Genomic DNA, 21,597 nt, shown 5'->3' with positions numbered 1-21,597 from the left:
TCTGTTTAATGATATTTTAAAAAACTGCTTGGTTTTTTTACTTCCATAAACATTTGGCAGCCTAAGTGCACTGAAACTCTTTCTTTCTTTCTGAATTGTTTGGTTACTTATTTTCAAATGCAATAAAACCTTCAATATCATTAGATCACAAAACTTTTACATTTCATTGATTGATATACAGTAGATCTTTCAGGCATTGTAGCTAGATTTTTAATTAGTGTTGTCTAATTTTATAACCTTAATTCCATTACCAGTTGGTATGCATTTATGAAATGTAATTGTGACTTAAATATTTAAATTTTCTATTTTAGAAATCGTAAGCTTCTTTTGCATGCTTATATAGAATAATTTTGTTCTGATAACCTCCTTGTTCTGGAATATTCTTCTAGTCTGTATGGGACTAGTCCAGTTCTGCCATCTGTTAGTTCTTCAGTGGTGACATCTCTTCCATTACCACCACCGGCATCACCACCATTTCAGCTTTCCCACTCATCTGCCTCTAGACCTACTTTGCTATCCAGTCCAACTTCTTCTCGTTCCTTTCCTTGGGGTTCTTCATCACCAATGCCAATTTCACCAAGATATCGACCCTACTCAGTCAGCTATCCATGGAGTACCACTTCCAGCCCAAGATCATCTTCTGCAACTAGTTCTGCTGCTGTGGCCTCCTCACCTGGACTGCACATCTCACAGAATTCCCAAGGCATGGTATCAAGTCCACAGACCTTTCCAGCAGTCTCTCACAGTCCACAGCAAGCTGGTGGTGTGCCCCCCTTGCTTATTCCAGAGTCACCTAGTACAGCTGTTCAACAGTTACCTGTCTCAAACAGGATACCTACTAGGTATTTTGGCACTGGTGTGTGTAATGTTAACATCATTAAATACAAAGCATGTATCCTTGCTTACTAACAAAGCTTTAACAGAGTGGTATGGCTCTGGTTTCACATGCACTTTCTGTATGGCCTGTTAGCAGATCAATTTATTGGTGTATGTTTCTAAATAACCATACATTTATGTGTGCTTTTTTATTTGAAATAGATAGAAAAGGAATATTTTCTAGAAATTAGGCTAACTGCACTTTGTAGTTAATCATTTGTGTATTTATATGGTTCAATTTTATTTCTTGATATAATAATTTTTGATATTGTCATGTCACATTGTTTCCATTTTAAATTTGGACACATCTGACATAGGTACATCAAAAATTTCATTATAAAAACAGCTATAACTGAACAGAATCTGAGGTAGTAGCAATACTTTTTTTTTCCACTTTTGAAACAAAAAAAAAACAAACATTTTGCTCACATCTGACCCAGGCTCATCTCAAAGTGCGTAAAAATAAAAAAATGCAAAGTATTAGCAATAAACATGTTTTTTTCCCTTTTGAAGTATGAGATCCTCCCCCAATTTAAAGGGGTAGTCATGACAGGCAAGGGCTTCTTTTCATAGAACTTAAACTGTTTCATTCACACAGTTTTAATTACTCATATGACAGAGGTTAAATTTGAGTTCCACAACAATGCCATTTTTCCACTGAAAAAAACCTACCTGTGTAAGTGTTTTAAGAGCAAGGTGTGAAATTGGGTTGGTACATTTATTTTAAAATGTCTTTGCACAGAGTTCTTTGGTGTCAAGTAATGAATCATTAATTATAATTATTACTATTATTTTATTTTTACAAAATCATTTTCCATGTTTGTTTCTTACTGAAAAAGTAATTGGTGACAGAACATATTGTGCGCACACCAAAACAATTGAAGTAACAACTAATGAAGTGGCATTTTTGGATACTATTTTAACAAAGTGTACTGTCCGCTGTCAATCACAGAGCAGCCCAGTAAAGCGACAGTAATACACCTGCAACCTTAAAACGCAGACTTCATCACATCGCTGTGTATGATGAAACAGCAGGCAGGTAACTGCTTGTACATGTTTACTGCCAGACAGGCTAGTATTTTGCATGGTGTATGCGTTAAATCAAAAGAGAAACATCATGCAAGGATACGCAAGCACAAGTAGATCGGTGATGATCACACCTTAGTGTGCCTGTGCGAAATCAGAAGGAACAACTGAATTCCATGGAACAAAGATTTCTTCATAACAGAGGACTTATATGATGGGCAGAGGAATTTCAAGTGTTTTGCATGCCTACCTTTTGTTTTGATGACTGGTTGCATTATATTCAGTCCTTCGTTCGTTTTCCTGGCACAACCATAACCAGCCTCTCGTTGAAATTCATGGCCGTCCCCTCAGCAGCGGTGTGCACTTACAGTACAATTATTTTCCCACCTGTGTCTCTACCTCTGACGTTCTTTTTCGCTGTGACTCCCTTACAACCAGTGTGGGATATAAACCAGCCTTTATGCGGCTCGGGGATATGCAAGGGGATCCCGTACCGACACATATGTTAATGGCACATATGCTCAGCAATTTAAAAAAAAAAAAAAAAGGCCTTTTGCATCTTTTACAATATTACGGTTTAAAGTATCAATGATATCATTCACCACTGGTGAACTAAGTAGAAATGATAATCACCAAACCTATTTTTGGTTGCATTTGCGATCATTTTAGTTGTGGTCTGGAGCCCTGGAGGAGCCATGGGCTGGGCCACTCGGAGGTTGCTTCTGGGCTGAATGTGTCCCTCTGGCTGCCATTTAAATAGGCCTTGTCTAAACAATCGATTTAGATTTAGTATATACAGTACTGAAATGCTTTAATTTACTGGAAAGCTTTTCTTCCATCAACAATTTGAAGACACATTTCAAACTATGACAAGCTTGAGTTTTCATTTATTGATAATGTTTCAGAGTTAAAATTAAGTAATTTAGAAAAAAAAAAAACTAGTAAAAGTTAGTTGCTAAACCATACATCAAGTTGCAGATAAAACAGTAACCAAAAGATAAAATAATTAAACTCGGCAAAGCAAACAGTACCCTTTTGCAAGGCAAATAGGTTGAGGTGTCAAATGCTGCTTTAAAAAGTGGTTCATTTTTTAAAAAAAAAAAAAAAGAAGGCAGCACTTCCACAAATAGTTATTCCATTTTGAGTAACTTAACAGAATTAATATAGTACTGAAATCTCCTTCTTACTGAAATTGACCAATAAAAAAATGAATAATGGAAATGCAGTTTTGATCAATAGGGGGAATAACTTGTGTATACAGTATATATGTATTTTTTTTTCTTTGCATCAATTCACTTAATTCCTACTTTAAATGTTGCAGGGTTCAGCACAAGACAGACATCAAACCTGTACTCCGTGTTATCACAGGGTGCCCTCATATGCTGTACATTACATGTTACTGGCAGTTTAAAGTTGCCAGTTAACCTAACATGCATGTTCAAAATGTGGTACTAAACCAATGTATTTGCAGCAAACCCAAAGAAATATAGGAAGAATGTTTAAATGACACACAGTTATTGATTAACCCTGTAATCTATACATATAAAGGAGGGTTGGGATCCGAGAGATTGTGTTTGTGGAGGAATAGAGAGTTAATGCGGGTGGGGAAGTCACATGATCATCTCCCCTCCCATTCACTTCATTTCGCTCCGAACTGAGCTCCGCAGCTGATGCGGTCTTGCCTTTCTTTTTCCTTAGTGTTTAGTCCTCTCTCCTTTACTGGTTTACTGTTTACTGTTTACTAGACACAATACTTACTGAATAGTATTTTTCCTTTAGTGTTTCTTAGTGTTTAGGACAAACCAAAAATATTGTATATAAAGAAGCTCTATAAGTCGCATGTAGATACGTAATTATTCCAACTACAGCGACTGCAGCGAAGCGCACGTGGTCTGCTAGTCTTTTATATAAGTCTTTGGTGCTATAAGACTACTTTGACCATTGTGCGGTCAGGATTCCCTAAATAATGTTGTACATTCAGACCTACATAATCCAGTTCACGGTAGTAGGGAGCAGGTGCTTATACATGGCAAGAACCAAACTTGCATAAATGGACCTACTCCTTAGGGCCCACTCAAGAATGTATACATTTCCAATCAAGAAAAGGAAAATTTAGAATCTCTAGTTAACCTAATCTGCTGGTTTTAGGAATATTGGAATCCACCTGCAAATTCCCACTTTCTATGGTTACTGTGTGCATATATATAAAATGTATTCATCATCATCTAGATAAAGGCCTCTTCATATACATACACATGAATCTATCTATAGATATAGATATACAGTACAATCCCTCTTAACTGGCCTCGCATTAGCTGGGCAATGGATTAACCGGCCTGTTAAAATATATATATATATATATATATATATATATATATATATATTTTTTTTAATCCTGAGTTCTTCTTTATACAGTATTATATGTATACACTTCCTTCTTTCCTGGAAGGCGAGAGGTGTTTTAAAACCAGCAAACAACAGAACAGTGTTCAAATTAAATAAAGTGCAGTGTATCAAAAGTCTTCTTTAAATAAATAATCCATTAAAACGAGTGAATTAGAGGAGGTTAAAATCCATTAGTAAAAAAACAAGTTCTTTAAAAACAATGCAAACGAGGCTAAAACAATGGTTGGAAGTGGTCTCTTAAAATCCAAAGCACGGTGCCTTCTCCTTTTTACCTGGTGGCTCCCCTGCTTCTTCCATTGGGCTTTGCAACAGGGGAGTTGCTCTACTTTCAGGTGAAGCTGCCTTCCACACTGGTCCAGTAGCCCTCCGATCCCAGGCTATATTGGGCTCTGTCCGGACTGAGACGGGTTCTTTCCCCAGTGGACAGGGTGCTCACGCTGGGGCTAAACCAGCCCAAAGCCTCCACGACTGCTGCTGCCTTTAGATGGCCAGTCGTCCTCAATACCTGTCACTTCAACTCCGTGATCGCTCAGTTGGAGTGACCACTTTCTTCAGCATCACGAATTCCCCGGAAACGATTGACCACACGTACCATGCCCCCTCACTAAGCTGTGAGTGCGGCGATTATTTATTTAAAAAGTGGCCTTTTTGACTTCAGCTGTGGACCCGCTACACCACACTGTCCAGTAGTTGTATGAGAAAAAAAAACCCATGTGCGAAATCATGGATGAAGCCTTGTGGATATGGTTTCTTCAGGAACATCGAAGAGGTACAGTACATACCTTAGAAATATTTTTCTACATGAAAATAGATAAGCGTTGGATTAACTGGCCAAAACGGCAACCGGCCATGGGTCCAGTCCTGAGGTGGCCGGTTAAGAGGGATTGTACTGTATATAGATATATATAGATAGATATAGATATAGAGATATATAGAGATATATATAGATATTTATACAGGGTGGGCCATAAGTTTCCATACATTGGAAAAAGTAAATTTTTTTTTTTTTTTTTTGAAAAAACATTTTTATTTATATAATATGCTCTACATGACTGCCATTGTTTTGAAAACACGTTTCAATCCTAACCCCGCCATCAGTATGATTTCAATTCGTTGGTCTTTATTAAACGCATTTTTTAGGGTATCTGAAACATAAATCATCTTAGGGAACGTATCACCAACGCTATTACAAGCGTAACTCCAGCTGTGCTAATATGTGTTCATCAGTAGTGGCAGACACATATTGAAATGTGTTTTCAAAGCAATGGCAGTCATGTAGAGCATATTACATAAATTAAAAATGGCTTTCAAAAAAAAAAAAAAAAAGTTTTTTTCTTATGTATGGAAATTTATGGCCCACCCTTGTATATCTATATAATAGCAAGTTCATTTGTATTGCATTCAGACAAGCAGAAGTCTAGAAACATGTTATGAGATATCAGATCATGTGGTGTGATGAAAGTGTGTGTTTTTAATGAATCAAGTTGTATAATAAAGCTAAGTGAGATATAAGTATAAAATCAAACAAAAAGAAAATATTGAAAGCTTTTGCAGCTCATAACAAATTTCTAAAGACTCTGCCTGCACTGTGTTTTTTTTATTTATTTTTTTTTTTGCAAGTTATTAGAGTCTGAATTTCCTTGTTTCCTTAATTTAGTAGCATAGTTTCTGGCACTGTTTAAGATTTTCTGGTTTTTATTTTTATTTGTATATTTTATATTCCATTCTCTTTCACCCTATTCATTTCACCATCTATGTCTCTGCCTTTTCCTGCTTTATAGTATTTACGACAGCTCCCTCTCCTTTCTCCTCTTTGCCCTGTCTGATGTTTCTGAAGACAGCAGTGATGAGGAGACAGAGGAAGAAGACTTTTCTAGGATCCAGTTTGGGTCCAGGTACCTGTGTTCATTCAGTGTTCAATAATTGGCATGCACAGAAGCTAACCACTCTCACAAATGCTACCTGGCGCTTATGAAAACACAGCTAACTGCTTTTTACTTGCTTGATTTTCCATTTTTAAATTTTTAGAAATCTTGAAATTTTGGAAAATACCATAGTGTGTTCATGTAACCAGATTGTTGTGTGTTGTGGAGCTCGTTCTTGTCTTTTTCTTACAAGTTTTCTGTGATAGTATGGCTTAATATAAGGACATGGTGGCACTCTATGCTGCCAAAGTACCTACATAACAGATTTTAGGAAGACACTGAATTGACATTCTCTAGGAATTGGTATGGTGTGTTATACAGGTAGATCTATTTATGCACACAGTATATAGGTTACTAAGACTATGAAGAAGTAAACTTTGAGGACTCTACACATCCAAGTAAGAGGTGGCACAAAATTGAATGAATGCTTGCCATTATCTTTACCTTCAGTCTCAGGCTGAAATTGCAGCTTTTGGCTTTCCTTTGGTATTTGTTTATGAAACTATCTGTTAAAAGACATGAACTTTTAATTTAGAGAGGAGTGTCTTTCTGTAATAATAATGCAAATTGGATCTGACAACATGAACATAGGGCTTTAACAATATTATGGAATTGTATGGAATATTATGGCCAATTCTATAAGGTACAGTACTAATTGGTTAGTGTTTTGCTCTAGCAGTCTCTTTTCTACAGTAGCTGTGTGTATGTGTATTTTCCTTTTCTATCCCTCTTTTATTTGGTAGTGTTAATATATTATAAAATTAACAATGCTAAAATAGGCTTTGATCACTGTTAAAAGAATATATTTATATTTAATTTGTTATATTGACTAGTCTCAAAACCAGATTCATGCAACTGCTTTTTTAAGCTTTACATTAATTTAGCCATTTGTGCTTATTTATGCAATGGTACTTGAGGAAGCAAATGTGCAGTCAGTTTTGCTGCATGGCTTTTCTATAAACCGAGAGCTTCCAGGCAAACTTTAGGAGAGAGGGATGGCCAAAATATTGTCTCTTGCATTAAGGAAAGCAGATTAAGAAACTGAGAATATATATATATATATATATATATATATATATATATATATATATATATATATATATATATATATATATATATATATATATATATATATATATATATATATATATATATATATATATATATATATATATATATATATATATTTAGCTTAGCCTAAAGTGGAAGAAAATGTACCCCTGCAACTGAAGAGAGTGTCTTTGGTAGAAATTAAGATAAGCTTCTTTAATGAGTTCAGAACTTTTTATGTTGTCCTTTAATTAAAAGACACACTGCTTGTCTGAGTGTGGACAGTGGGCAAGCTTGCGTTTAGTACAGCAGCTCATATATTTTACGTAAAAAGGGATAAAGAAGAATTTGTCTTTTCTGCTTCGCAAACACTAGCCTTGTTAGCTTAACGGCCATATTTTTCAATATTACTTGCATACTTGTTAAGCATGTTAGTCTTGTTTTCCTCTTGATTTACATCTTGTGATTTTATTAGAACTGTAGCTTATAGTCAGTGTTTTATTCTCTTAAATGCCATGTGTATTATGTATATTTTATGCATGTTTTAGTAGTTCATAAAACTAAGTTTTTACATTGTTTTATTATCACTGAAAACAGATAGATAGGTAACATATGTGGTTTGCAATTTAATTATAAAAATACCAAAATCAACACTTCAGTGTAGAATATAAGACTTCTGGTTATATAGGAGCTTATAAAACAAAAATTAAAAGGATAAAGAAAAAAAGGTAATTGGAATTGGCTAATATTAATCACATGAATTCAGTGAAAAGCTGAGGAAATTCTTCCTTTTTTATTGTTTGGCTGTTTTCTTTATGCCTGACTGACCCAAAAGGCACATTTATCCTTTATAAAGAAGAACGAGTGGTGCATTTGTCATCACCCAGATTAATAAATGTATTAGTGCTTGAGGCCAGTATTATCACTGTTTGTAATTCCTGTAAACAATTATGTATTATTGTTACTGTTGCAAAACACATATCAGGTTCTGATTGTATATCCTCCGTAAACTGTGCTTGTTTCTTTTTGTTTCTTTGTCTGGCATTCATCTTTACAATGACTCAGCGGATTGTGTGAGAGATTTTGTGGCTTCATTTGTGATGGGGCTTAAGAAACGCACACATCTCAACTGTGTTTTTTGTTCATTAACATAAAACTCTTCCTATTCTGTAAATACCTTTTTTATATTGATATAGACATATCTGCATTTTTTTTTGCACAGTATATGTGGCAATAATATTCACACATGGCACTGTTTTGTGTTATTATTATTAAAAAAATTGTATGAAGCATTTGGATCTAAGTGGTTGCCTGGAGACCGTGGCACAGTACCTACTGTAAATATTTTTCATTGGCATTTCTGTCTTAATGTTTTGTGAGAGAAATGGTTTTAAGTAATTTTTCACAATGTGTACTGTTTGAAATACTGTACCAGGTACAAAAAAAAAATCCTGTCTTACATTGTAAGAACAAGAATATTTCTATTTTTATAAATTTTGTATGTTGCTTCTCTATCAATTCTGATAATGTAAATAGACTATCCACTTTATTCCTGACTATTGGCATACTCTGGGTGATTCTACATTATTTTATGAACTGATTGAATGAAATGCATATAGTATCTGTGAGATATATATTCATTCCATTCTCTTATATAAAACCCCCGTGACAATACATGTTTCTGAGGTTTTAATTTTTCAGAGTCAGGAATGGTATGAACGATATAAATAAAGACATTTAGTTAAGAATATTTTATGTATAAAGGAAGCCTTCATTGCGAATACGGTTATTTACATCTAGCTTGCTGTACTTAAGTTTATTGCCTCACATGCACACTGCTATCAAGATACTGCAGTAACTCTAATGCAGAGTGGCATCCACAATTGTTAATGAGGTTTTAACTGTGAAGTCATTTTAAAATAAAAAAAATGACAAAATATTAGGAAAAGCATGTATCATTGCTAGCAGCACTCAACTGATGGATTCACCAGGCCCTTTTTTGGCAGTGTTACAAGAGCCTTACGACTGCAAAGCAAGCGCAGTTCAATGAAAACAGCACCACTGCTCGCATGTTAAACCCCCTCTTGCTATACAGATGGAGGGTTAGCTCTTTGGCATACTCATCATGGTCAAAATGGCAATAGCATAATAAGTTACACTCTGTTAATTACTGTGGTTTTCATTTTACGTGCATTTTGTATGCCATTGTCTTTATTTTGAAGTTCAAATTTAGTGTCAAGTTTACAGTTGTAGGTAGTTGTAATATCAACATACTTGACATTACAAGTATGTAAAGTCAAGTAGTCACAAATATGGCAGTGAAGAAACGGCGAAACTGTGTATTTCCTTTACCTCAACAGCCATTTGTCACAGAAGGGCATCCATTAAAAATATCTTTAGCAGTACCAGCATACTTTTGGAAAAATTCTGATGTTTGGTCTTGGCCCCAATGCTATTTATTTCAATACTCTCCTGTGTGCCAGCAACATTTCTGTACCTTTAACTTTCTGTTTTTACTTTGAGAACTGATGAAATATTCTAACACTCCTGATGAATATTCTGTTAAGTGGTTGTGGTATTTTTAAACAGTCTTCCGTTATTATTAATGCTATGATTACCAAAATCAAAATGCTTATTCTCTACAGCCTTCCCCCAACACATTGCATGCAAATGATTGACTGGTGTCTTAACTGTGTTGTCTAGTATTCAAAGATATCCTCAATAATATCTCTCTATTATATATAAAAAAAAAAAAAATCCTGGGACGAGACATAACTTTTTCAGAGAGATACTTTCAAGTCCGGTGAGACAAGACTTTCTGCCAAGAGATGTAACCATGCTCGGGACCAGAAATAAAAGACAAAGAGTAGATGACAAAGTAGAACGCCGTGAAGAGGTCCCAAAACATTGCCGCAATACACCTGCAGAGCAGTTTAGAGATAATGAAAGTACAGAAAAGTACAGTAAAGAAAAATGGTTAAATTAGAAATAAATGTCTAATGTATGTATTACATAAATGTCAACAAGTTGGAATTTTATTAACAAAACTTTTACAGGGTGAAATTGTAAGGTGGGGCCAAAGTTAATTCTGCTGTGTCACAGAGTCAGCATCTTGGGTATTACAGTCTTTGTGAACTTTACATGTTCTCCCTGGGTCTGCAAGGATAATGTTAATAGGCAGGGTTGAATGTTGGAATTAGCATGACACAAAACTAATATTTAAATTCTCTGAAAAAGAGGGAACCTGTATTAATGTTGATAATATATTTTGAAGCGCTGCTAAAAATATTGATCAAATTTTTAAGTATTTAGTGTTTTAGATTTAGATCTTGGAGAAGAGTTAACTTATTAATGAGTCTGAAGTAATGATTTTTTCGCAGTTTCTTTCTGAAAATAATTGATTCCAGCACAATGACAACTTTGTGTTAGATCTTTTCTTTGAAAGGAAATGGAATTGTTTAGCACATACAACATTTTTGCCACTTTAACTAGGCTGCTGTATAGCCTTTAATTCATGCTTGTAAAGTACCATCACACATTCTTCTTCCAGATCATTCATCAAGGTAAAATATCATTACTATCATCTGTTTTATGATTGTCATACAAAGCAGCAGCATGTAATGAAAAATGTTTGCACGAAAGGAAGGTGACTCACTGTGCCAGAAAATGATGGTGCAGTTAATTCGGTATTAAATAAATAGATGGATCTTCTGTCTCCCAGGTGTATAACTCAAGCATCTGCACAAATATTTTTGTTTTGACTAATTTTGAGAACTTCTTTTTGTTAGCCTCAGTGTGACAGGAGGGATTGCAGCATCAGAGTCCAGCAGTGACCGTTTCACCATTGAACCTTGTAAAGAGACTGAGATGTTAAACTACCTCATAGAGCGCTTTGAGAGTGTTGGAATAGAGGAGAGGAAAGCGCCAAAGGTGGGCATAAGTGCTATCTATTATGTGTTTTGTTTTTTAACTTTATAATTTCCTATTGAGTATTTTCATGATTCTCCCTTTCCACTGACCCTTTCGATGAAAAATATGAACAGAGGTTAAAAATATTGACTCCGATCTCAGCTGTCCTGCTTCTAGGGTTATTCTGGAGCTGGCATTATGTTTTGCCCTGTCTTAGGTTCTTTAACTATTTTCTTTTAGGCCATAATTGTAGGACCACATGATGAACAGCAAACATTTGGTTTCTCTGTAGTTTACTGGATTCTCAAGAATAAACAAAGGAGAAAAAGGAGTACTGGCTGTCATAGATATAGTAAAACCAGGAGAAATAGTCTGTTTGTCTAATGATAATACCTAATGATGTTTCTTATCAGCTGCAAGAGACCCTGTGTTTAACTTTGAATGTACTGGCATGATTAAAATTATGTGGCTTAGGTATCTCAAATGGAACTGAAACTAGGGCAGTGAGATGAAGGAAATCTTGTTCACCTTGCTCATCTTTTTTACGGTGGTGTCTTTTACTTTAAAAAGCAGTTTAGAAAATTCAAGAACTACTGGGAAAAATAAATTGTCAAAAAATGTCTAGATCATTATAAGATATTTTCATCTTGATCATCTATGGCCAATGGTCTCATAATCTGCTGTACTATTCTAGACTTGATGAAGATTTTCTTTTTAATGGGTTGAGCAAGACAGAACAGACTTCCCATTCTCCAGCAGTAGTTTTCAATTTTTCTGCCTCCTCCTTGTTGGATATTATAAAAGGCTAATAGGATGGCCATGAAATATAATCCCTCTAGTTGGTACAAGGTTTTCTCCCAGCTGGGATTCTCTAGCACACTCCCTCTGGGGACGACCAGCTTAATCCTAAGCAGATGTCTAAAACTATTGCCTTTATCAAATTTCAAATGTTGAAATAAAATTCTAAACAGTAATTTCAATTTGTAAAGTAATTCTTTGTTATGCTTATGTTAAAAAATTGTTGTACGAGTTTAATAATGTTTACTTTTAGGAGAAAAAATAAATGTGACTGCTGGATGACCAGTACTATTAATGGACTATAGGATACATGAAGTATAGGCTTTATTAATATGAGTGTTATGTGTTTGTTTCCAGATGTGCAGCCAGCCCTTTGTCAGCCAACTAATGAGTAACATTCGTTCCCAATGTATTTCTCATGCTGCTTTGGTGTTACAGGGTGCACTTACACAGCCAAGGTTAGTAAAGCAGGTATTGATTTTAAAATGTCAACATATTTTAAGTCCTTTTGAGTGAAACTAGCTATAAAAAAGCAAAAAATTGTTTCAATTTTATATAGAGTAGTTACTTATGCAAATTGCATGTATTTGCAGATCAAAATATTGCATGTCATAAGAAGAAGAATCTTAAATCAGTAGGTGTCAGATGACATCCTTAATTGTTTATCCTTGATAGATCTCAACTACAGCAGTCTCTGCTGGTCCCATACATGCTATGCCGGAATCTGCCATATGGATTTATTCAAGAACTGATACGAATGACTCACCAAGATGAGGATTCTTTCAGACAGGTATGACAATGAAATGATGAAAAGGTTAATTTTTCCTTTACCTTTTATGCTGAGCTTTCCTTTTCTTTAATAACATCTTTAAATTTTTGTAATATTTGTTTTGCAGATATTTGTACCAATACTTCAGGGTTTGGAACTGGCAGTCACAGAATGTTCTTTTGACAGTGATAATTTCAAATATCCTTTAATGGTAAGAAAAAAAAATCATTACATATTTTAATCCAGACCTCCATATAAATATTGTAGTGGTCCTTCCAATCATATAATGGAGTCATTAAACCTCAAGTGAATCCACCTTTCGTATTTATTATTTTCAGATATAATCTCTGGTTTCAGTCTGAAAAGTGACATCAGATTACTTTTAGATCATAATTCATTGAAATGTTCAATGGAGCTTGTAAGTTTTGAGGCGTTTGATCCATGTATGCGGTAAGCTGCTGATATTCCGGTGTCTGATTTGAAGTCATCTGTAGGTATTTGAGAGAATAGTTCAGCGATGAATTTCACGGTTTTCAGGGAGACATTCAATTCTGATATTATTTCTTCTATATCCATCTTCCAGCACAGTTAGTCTGTCTTCAAGCACTTTGAATGTGGATTTAGTAGGCATTGCTTTTTCATTAGCAACGGAAGCCAGTTGTTCAACTATTTCAATACGAGTCGTGAACATTTGTTTAACATCTTCAAGCTGAGCATCAAGTGCTCTAAATTTATTTTCATACTTGCATTTTCCTGTGTTTTTTTTCTCTAGAATATCCTTTAAAAGTTGTCTCAAAGCGATTACTTGAATGTTTCTCCAAGTTTTTAATATCCTGAAACAGCTTCTCATTTGTCATGTTTATGTCCATTATATCTTTCCTTATATCCTTTGTGATCTTCCTTGTTTTGCTCTTTATGTAATTTATGGTAGTTGTTGTGGTAGTTATTGCAGTGATCATTGCAACGAAAGTTACCTTTGGCTCGAACTGTTCGTTCCGGTTTTCTCCGAGCTCCGAGGGTGTAGTAGTAAGCCAAGTAGGAGTCCGTGCCATTGGCTTACGGTGGGTAGTTGACAACTTGAAAGCGTAGGCAATTTTCAGTTTCAATGAACCTTCTGGAATCTATGAGTTTTCCTGGCTTGACTCAGTTGCACTTTTGCTCCCACTTTCACTCTCGGTTGGAGGCGATGCTACGAAGTCGGGTCCCGGGAAATCCATTCTTTTACCTAAATCAGGTCAGTCTCTGCCAGGCTGCATGTTGAACTTGAAGCCTGTTTAGGCTTAGATGAAGCTTTAGCTGTCTTTTCCGTTTGTTTCTGAGCCTTTTTCTGCCAGCCATGCTTATACAGGTATATACTTGTATTTACTGTTCTTGAAGCACCTCGGGTTGAGTAAATACAGGATACCTCAGGATGATAAAACAAAAAGGAAAAATAACACCCCTGCTAACAAAGTTCCATCTCTGACGTCCATCTCTCAAAATGGATGAGACCAAATTCTAGTGTGGTCTTTTTGACTCTGATGCAGTGTAAAAGAAAAAAGAGTATTGGGTTCCAGAAAATCACTTGGTCCCTTCACATTGGTAAATGTTTATTTTTGCAATATGTGAAGGAAAAATTACTCTTGTATTTTATACTACACACTAATATTCTTGAAAATGTTTTGTAATTATGGAACATTTATATAGTACCTTTCATGTAACTCATTTTAGAAGATGCTTTACAGAAGCTGTCATTTTAAAAACAGTTAGACATGTACATAATATAAAGTCTACTGATCATTTCAGTAGAAAGTAAGAGACAGCATGGCAGCTCTGTTATTGATCTGAATTTTTTTTTTTAATGGGCTAGTTTATTGAGCAAACTCTGATTGTTGAATAACGTCCAAATTGGAAAATGAGCACAGAATACATTTGTTTTGACAACAAAAGCCAAATGGCAGTTTTACCCTGACTTTACATTTTTATAGCCGACTGGAAAACTAGATACACACAGCTTAAAAGCAGTGGGTAAATTTAACAATTGTATGGAAGTGAAAACAGAATTAATATTCATCAATTTAGTACGATCCTGTTTATATTTAGATTCTGTTATATTTCATTACACTTTGTGTACTGTCATTTTCTTGATTATCTTTCTCTCCTCCTCCCTCAATTCATGGTTCAAGTAATGTTGCAGAAAAGCTTTGTCACAAATACTGCAATTAACATGTAAACATGCATTTTAATACGGAACAGTTTAAAATGTCAGAATATTTGCTGCTGTTCTTAAATTGTCTATACTTTAGTGTAAAAACTTGCTTCAAAATGTCTGTGCGTTTAAATATTTCTTTGTTCCAGTCTAAGGTGTAAGATCCTTGATACTTCCTGCTTTTACCGCTACTTAACACAACTACCAGCACTAGGTGAAATTCTTTCTTATTGCAGCTAAAATGATATGAAATTGAACATTGATAACATTGTGTACATATTCAATGTTTTTATTCTTATAGTACTATGTGCTCATCCATTCTTGGAGTTTGCAGTTTTTTAAATTGTGTACCTTGCTCTGTGTTCATCACAAAACAATTTTAGTTTTCTGACTTAATATTTTGTTCATCATTTTTAGGCATTAGCAGAACTATGTGAAATCAAATTTGGGAAGACACATCCAGTTTGCAGTTTGGTAAGCATACAGCTTGAAAGATAAATGTGTACCTTTTTATGCTGCTGAATCAGTGCCTTCAATATTATGCCTAATTCTTTTTATAATGTACCATATATACCTAGCAACTCATGTCTAAAGAAAGTCATTTTATACATAATGTATTATATTTATCCTGTAAACACCTGCAGTTATAAGCTCCTTAAAGCATTTTTATAAATCTTCTAACTAATCCTTTGACATTATATTAGCATTGTAAAGCCACAAACAATTTAGGTTACTGTATATGAGAGCTTTACTTCATCATGACTGCCAACTTCAGCTGAGAGATTAAGCAGAAACAAAACATTTACCAGTAATGTTTAGTGAGAAATGTGCTAAAGTACAGCACTGAAATTGAAGCAACACCAGTAAAATGTGTTTCCTGTTTAAAAAAAAAAAAGAAAGTAAAACAAAATTACTTCATAAATGTAAGCAACATTGAACTCTAATGAAAAATTTCACTACTTCATAATTAAGTCTCATTCTTGGTTTAAAATTTTAATATTACATTACATTTTTTTTGTAAATACAATACCAGCATTTAATATTTTGTCAATATTATGGAATACCAAGAATATTTTTATATGACTCATGCACCTATTTTGAAAATAAGAATTTTGGAGTTAAAATACCAATTTTTTAAAAATTCAATCATAAGTAAAAAATGAGTGCGGATTACACCCTTACTCTGGTAAGTGTTGTAATGAACTAAAATATTAAGAAAGTTGACCTTTAAAATGTTGCCCATTAACACAACTTTCATCTGTGCTAAATTTAAAATCAAGCTATGTACACTGATTTCAGGTTTTTGCAAGTCTAATTTTCTCTTGCGTACAGACTGAAATGACAAGCAGAGAATGTAAACTTGTCTCACACCTCTCGCAATCCAGAACCACTCTTTATATCCATTCAGTGTTCATACAGTGCTGTCTTGGTCTGTGTATAGTGCTCTTATCACATGGATCAGTTGTAATGGTATGCTCAATTCCTTCAGGGCAACCCAAAGCTTGTCATGGTCAATGCAATCAAATGTTCATAAATTTGCAGTGTGGTCGCAGGTACCATGACCTCTCTGGAAGCCATCTTGCAGGTCAGGAAGTTCTGCTTTGATGATGGGACACAGGAGTTGTAGATTTTCACGACAAATTACTTGCATGGGGAAGGTGGGCTATTATGCGATGGTTTACACAGTCCTTTTGCATTCTGCTCCACTGGTTCCTCACAGAGTGGTTCAGGGTTCTTTCCATTGACATACAGCAGCTCTTCAGTATATTCTCACCATCTGCTTCTATTGCCTTGCTGCTTGATCAAAATCTTTCCATGCCTGTCTTTATTTGTTCCTGTGTGCGCAGAAAAGGGATTTTGAATCATCCTTAATTGTGCAAGAGATTTCTTATATAACTCTTCTTAGCTTCCTTTTCTAGACATTCACATTGTGCATTCCAGTATTCTTCTTCTTTGTCTTTTTGCACTGCCCTTTAAAATTCTGGATTTAGCTTCCTTGCCATGTCTCTATTTCCGGCTGCTCTGGCTGCACTTCATTGGTTTGCAAATTTGATGGTTTCTCTTGATAGCCACATGCTCCTTTTCTCCCATTTATTGTACAGGATATGCTCTTGTGCCATTCCTATAATTAGGGTTGTGAATTTCCCCTTGGGATTAATAACGTTATCTATCTATCTCTCTATCTAATTGTGGACTGGAAGTCTTGCTGCAGTTTATCGAGCTTCTAGTCTGTGATGTCTAGCAGTTAGAATATGTTGTTCATATTAAGCTTAATACAGTATGCTTTATAGTTCAAGCAAAAATGTAATACATGTTGAGTATTAAGTAAATTACAAAAGCAAGGTTTCATCATTTTAAACATAATTTATCCCCATGAGGAAGGCACTGAAAGTACTAAAAAGGAAGCAAGGCACACTTGCATATAGAGTGAGGGTCTAATATTAATCATTCTTTCTTTCAGATTACATCATTGCCTCTCTGGTGTCCTGACTCTTTAAGCTCTGCTAGTGGACGAGAGTTGCAAAGACTATCATATCTTGGAGCCTTTTTCAGCTTGTCTGTATTTGCTGAAGATGATGTAAGTTGCAAATAGGTAAATGTATACTTGGACTTTAAACAAAATTATTGATACTGAATTGGCTTGTGGCAAGATGTGACTAAATTTTTCCTTCAGGTTATTCTGACATTTTATGAGTATTTTTATATATGTTCAGCAATCTACTATATTCCTTTAGTCTTTGTTTAAGAAACTTTCTGTTACTACTATTAAACATTCATCAAAGAATATGTAGTATGATTTCTGGTACATTTTAGAGCATGAATGTGACCATATGATAGTTGTTTGCTAAAGTCTGTTCTGATTGTTTTATGTCAGCTTTCGTCTTGAGGAGTGAAAAATTTTTTTTCTGTAATTTAGCTTATAATCTTTAAATGTGACATACAATACCCACTGTATAAAGCAATGACTTGAGATTAACTGCATAGAAAAACATTCAGTTGTGTACAGTGTAGCCCTAAATGTTACAAATATTTTACAGATGTAAGACATCAGTGTTCAAAGAAAACACCATTCTGCCGCACGGAACTGCAGAGGCATGTATTTTTAGTTGATTGTGAATACATTAATTTACTGAAAAGTGTTCTGCTGACATTTTAGTGTCATTTACATTAATGTCTTCTTACTGTATTACATATTGTGCTTCAGTAATTTTTACTGGGCTGCTGCACAGCAGTTGTTTTCTGTGATCCTCCTCTGGAATATGCTAGCTCAGAAAATAAATTCATGACTCCCCTATTCAAGAATTAAAGCTAAACTCTAGTGAAATCTAAAAGACCCTGTAGTCCATAATGGACTAGAGTCACACCTCCATGTTCCAGATTGAAATCATAATGATTTTTATATTGCATAATAATTAATTGAATTATTGCATAAATAAGTCTTTCTCTCTCTCTCTCTCTCTTTTTTTTTTTAGCCTAAAGTCGCAGACAAATACTTCTCTGGCCCTGCCATTACGTTGGAGAACACCAGAGTGGTTAGCCAGTCTCTGCAGCATTATCTGGAATCTGCAAGGGTATGTATCTACACCCACCTATTAAGAAATCAGTCCTGAACTTGTACTATCAATGATGAGGACTTGTTGAATTTTTCAGAAGATTGAAGAAAGGTAAATTTAACCAGGAGGTGTGAAAACTGTGGTCTATTTGCAGTGTTGAAATATTTGAGCCCCACTGACTTACAGATTTTACAGATAAACTTTGTTTATGCAAAGGCAGATATTACCTTAAGCAAAGCATATTAAGGATTTGTCTTTTTTTCTTTAACAGCCATCAACCTATTATGAGAACAATGGCCCTTTCAATTTAAGTTTCTAGTATGTATTAGTTAACCCTTTATACCCTGAAAGGGTTTTTTGTCATTATTGCACCTAAATTACATACCTAAAAATGAACAGCTATTGCTCTGCCTATTTATTAAAGGTGTTTCTAATAACTGAAGAGTAGCGAGTGTAAGACTTCAGATTTTTAAAAGAAAATCTTTAATATGAGTAAAAACCTTTGTTTCACATCTTTATCAGCTAATTTTCTCACCAAAAAATTAATTTTACTTAATTTTACATAAACAAGACATTTTATGATGTACAACCCTTGAATGAGTTTTCATTTGTGCTCTAGTCTGTCGGCTATCATTGTACCAAGTTTAGATTGCATATCCTACAGAACTGCAAAGTTATACTGTTCAGCACAAGGTGTGCACCTAAACATATAATTACGTACTCATCCAAACCTTCACTTTCAAAATCATCATTCTAGTCCTTCTAACAATTACTGTGTATGGCTAGGCGCAGAAGAACTTTACATTTTGTACAATAGATTGGCTTTTTTGTATTGTAGGTCACATTTCTTCTTCCTTTTTTTTTTTTTTTTTTTAATCTTGCATTTCACATCTGGAATAACTAAGAACATACATATACTTTTATTCCAACTTCTTCCAGTGCTGGGGGCAATGCCTTTCTTGGCAAACCTGGGCACAGGGCAGAAACATCCCTAGATGGGGCACACTCCCACAGTACACCTAAACCATCCACACAGTGTCCAGTCAGCCTGAAAAACAATTTTTTTTTGTCATTCATGTTGAAAACTGGCATAATTAGAATCAGTGGAGTTAAGTAATGACATTCGATCATCAGGAGGGGAGTTACTCCACTTGATACTGAGAGCAGCGATGAGGCATGGCATTGTATAGTGTGATTTGGTGACGTTGGATTTAAGAGCGGCCTCCTCAACTTTGTAAAACTGTGAACACTGGCATGGTGTGGTAAAAATACATTTTATAGAAGAGAGGTTCCCTGTGAAAGTTCACACAGCTAGTGACTGTGACGATGCAGGTGTTCTGCTCCATGCGCCCATCCAGCTTCTGGGATCTCTCGAATGAGACGCCGTCGGTAATGTCACTGATGAGCTGGACAGTGAGGCACAACAAAGCAAGGGGATGGTGCAAAAAGTGCAAAGTGCTTTTATTTTAAAAATCAGCAAAATCAAAACCGTGTTCAAATATATAGTGCAGTGTCTCTCAAAGGTCAATAAAGAAATAAATCCAATAAAAATGAGTGAACTGGTGGAGGTTAAAAACACAATAGCAAAATCCTTTTAAAATCGAGGTTTAAACAATGGCTGGAAGCAGTCTTTTAAAACAAAGTCCGGTGCCTTCTTTTACTGGTGACTCCCCTGCTTCTCCCATCCAGGCTATGCACCAGAGTGGTCACCCTACATGCAGCTGACCACAATCGCTGTACTGGTCTGGTGGAGTCAGACTCGAGTCACAATTTTCAGGACTTGAGACTTGCTTGATTGAAGTAAGAAAATGACTTGACTTGACTTTGACTTGAGAGGAAAATGACTTGACTTGACTTTGACTTGAGAGTAAGTGACTTGAGACTTGACTTAAAGTGGAAGACTCGACAATGACTTGAACTTTTAAATATAATTCGTTTAATAAAATAATTTAATAAAATAATTATGACTCAGCAGCACCATAATTGGCGCCTGCGCCCTTAACGCTGCACAACTCTTAACGTTACCAAGAAGAAGAAGAAGAAGAAGAACGCTGCACAACTCAAACCGCTCCAAACATGGCAGACAATAGTTGAGCTCCTCATATAGTCACGTTTGGCTATAAGGACTTTGAACTAGACCGTACTAACAAAAAAAGATTTGCCAGATGCAGAGAATGCAACGCGAGAGTATCAGACACGACAACCACAACATCAAATTTCATCCGCACTTCAAAAACCACAAGGAAAGGTAAGGAAGTCGAATTCTTTATAGTTAATTTAATAAAACGATTACTAAATAATTAAATTAATCTTTTCTGTTTGTCATAATTTGGCCTTGGTTGCATGTTTTTTTTATCAGAAATGTGATGATCATCTCATAAATAAAATGCTATAACGTTACCAGTGGCGTAGCCACATTTTGATGTTGAGTGCAACTTGAAATGAAAGGGCTTCTCGATATTACATGTAAACTATAATGTCTATTTTAAATGTGCGCATTTTCAAGCGTTTGTATGGACTGACTGCGTGTGGTTAGTTGAATGGCAGCTCGTGTAACGTTATACTGCATGAAAATCTAAGATGAAAGCGTCGGTGCAATCACTTCTTCAATAACTCGTTCAAAACTTTTTGGTCATACAGACAAGAATAATTTCATCGTTCGAATCGGTTACGTTAAGTGTCTATAATTTTTTTGTGTACACTCACAATAACAACAAAATGTTGTGTGCTGTATAACAATGAAACCAGTTCAAATAGAAAACAAATATATCAGATTATATATTATGTATGAAACGTGTATATTGCGCGTCCACACAGAGATGACAATTAAGCTTCATAACTTCATCTACTGGGCTATATTAACATACATTATATTTATATTCTGCTGAAATGAAAAAGATCCGTTCATTTTAATTAACGAGATTCATCACTAACGTTAGATTAAAAAGAGTGGATAAATCCCCTACTGTGCCTTATAATGGACAGCATAAGTATTAAAGCATCATATATAAAACATTTCCTCGATCATTAAGAAATTGTTTTTTTGAGGAAAACATTTCAGGGTTTCTCTCTATATAATGGATATGTATGGCACCC

The 21,597-nt window shown here is 35.0% G+C and overlaps 1 protein-coding gene across 2 annotated transcripts in view; it reads left to right on the top strand.

The window, feature by feature from the left end:
• The window catches only part of ube4b (ubiquitination factor E4B, UFD2 homolog (S. cerevisiae)), a 96,162-nt gene that overhangs the window by 32,968 nt on the left and 41,597 nt on the right, over positions 1 to 21,597 (top strand). Inside the window, exons 7-15 of one of the 2 annotated variants that reach the window (XM_039755644.1) lie at positions 390 to 842; positions 6,090 to 6,203; positions 11,072 to 11,213; positions 12,348 to 12,448; positions 12,666 to 12,780; positions 12,887 to 12,970; positions 15,365 to 15,421; positions 17,409 to 17,525; positions 18,421 to 18,519. In XM_039755644.1, the coding sequence (XP_039611578.1) occupies positions 390 to 842; positions 6,090 to 6,203; positions 11,072 to 11,213; positions 12,348 to 12,448; positions 12,666 to 12,780; positions 12,887 to 12,970; positions 15,365 to 15,421; positions 17,409 to 17,525; positions 18,421 to 18,519 (1,282 nt within the window). The remainder of the gene's footprint in view (positions 1 to 389; positions 843 to 6,089; positions 6,204 to 11,071; positions 11,214 to 12,347; positions 12,449 to 12,665; positions 12,781 to 12,886; positions 12,971 to 15,364; positions 15,422 to 17,408; positions 17,526 to 18,420; positions 18,520 to 21,597) is intronic. The other variant, XM_039755645.1, reaches the window with a different exon arrangement.

This window comes from Polypterus senegalus, chromosome 6, assembly GCF_016835505.1.
Source record: "Polypterus senegalus isolate Bchr_013 chromosome 6, ASM1683550v1, whole genome shotgun sequence".
Lineage (NCBI taxonomy): Eukaryota > Metazoa > Chordata > Cladistia > Polypteriformes > Polypteridae > Polypterus > Polypterus senegalus.
Note: the sequence above shows the minus strand (reverse complement) of the source record. Positions and strands in the feature narration are given on the sequence as shown.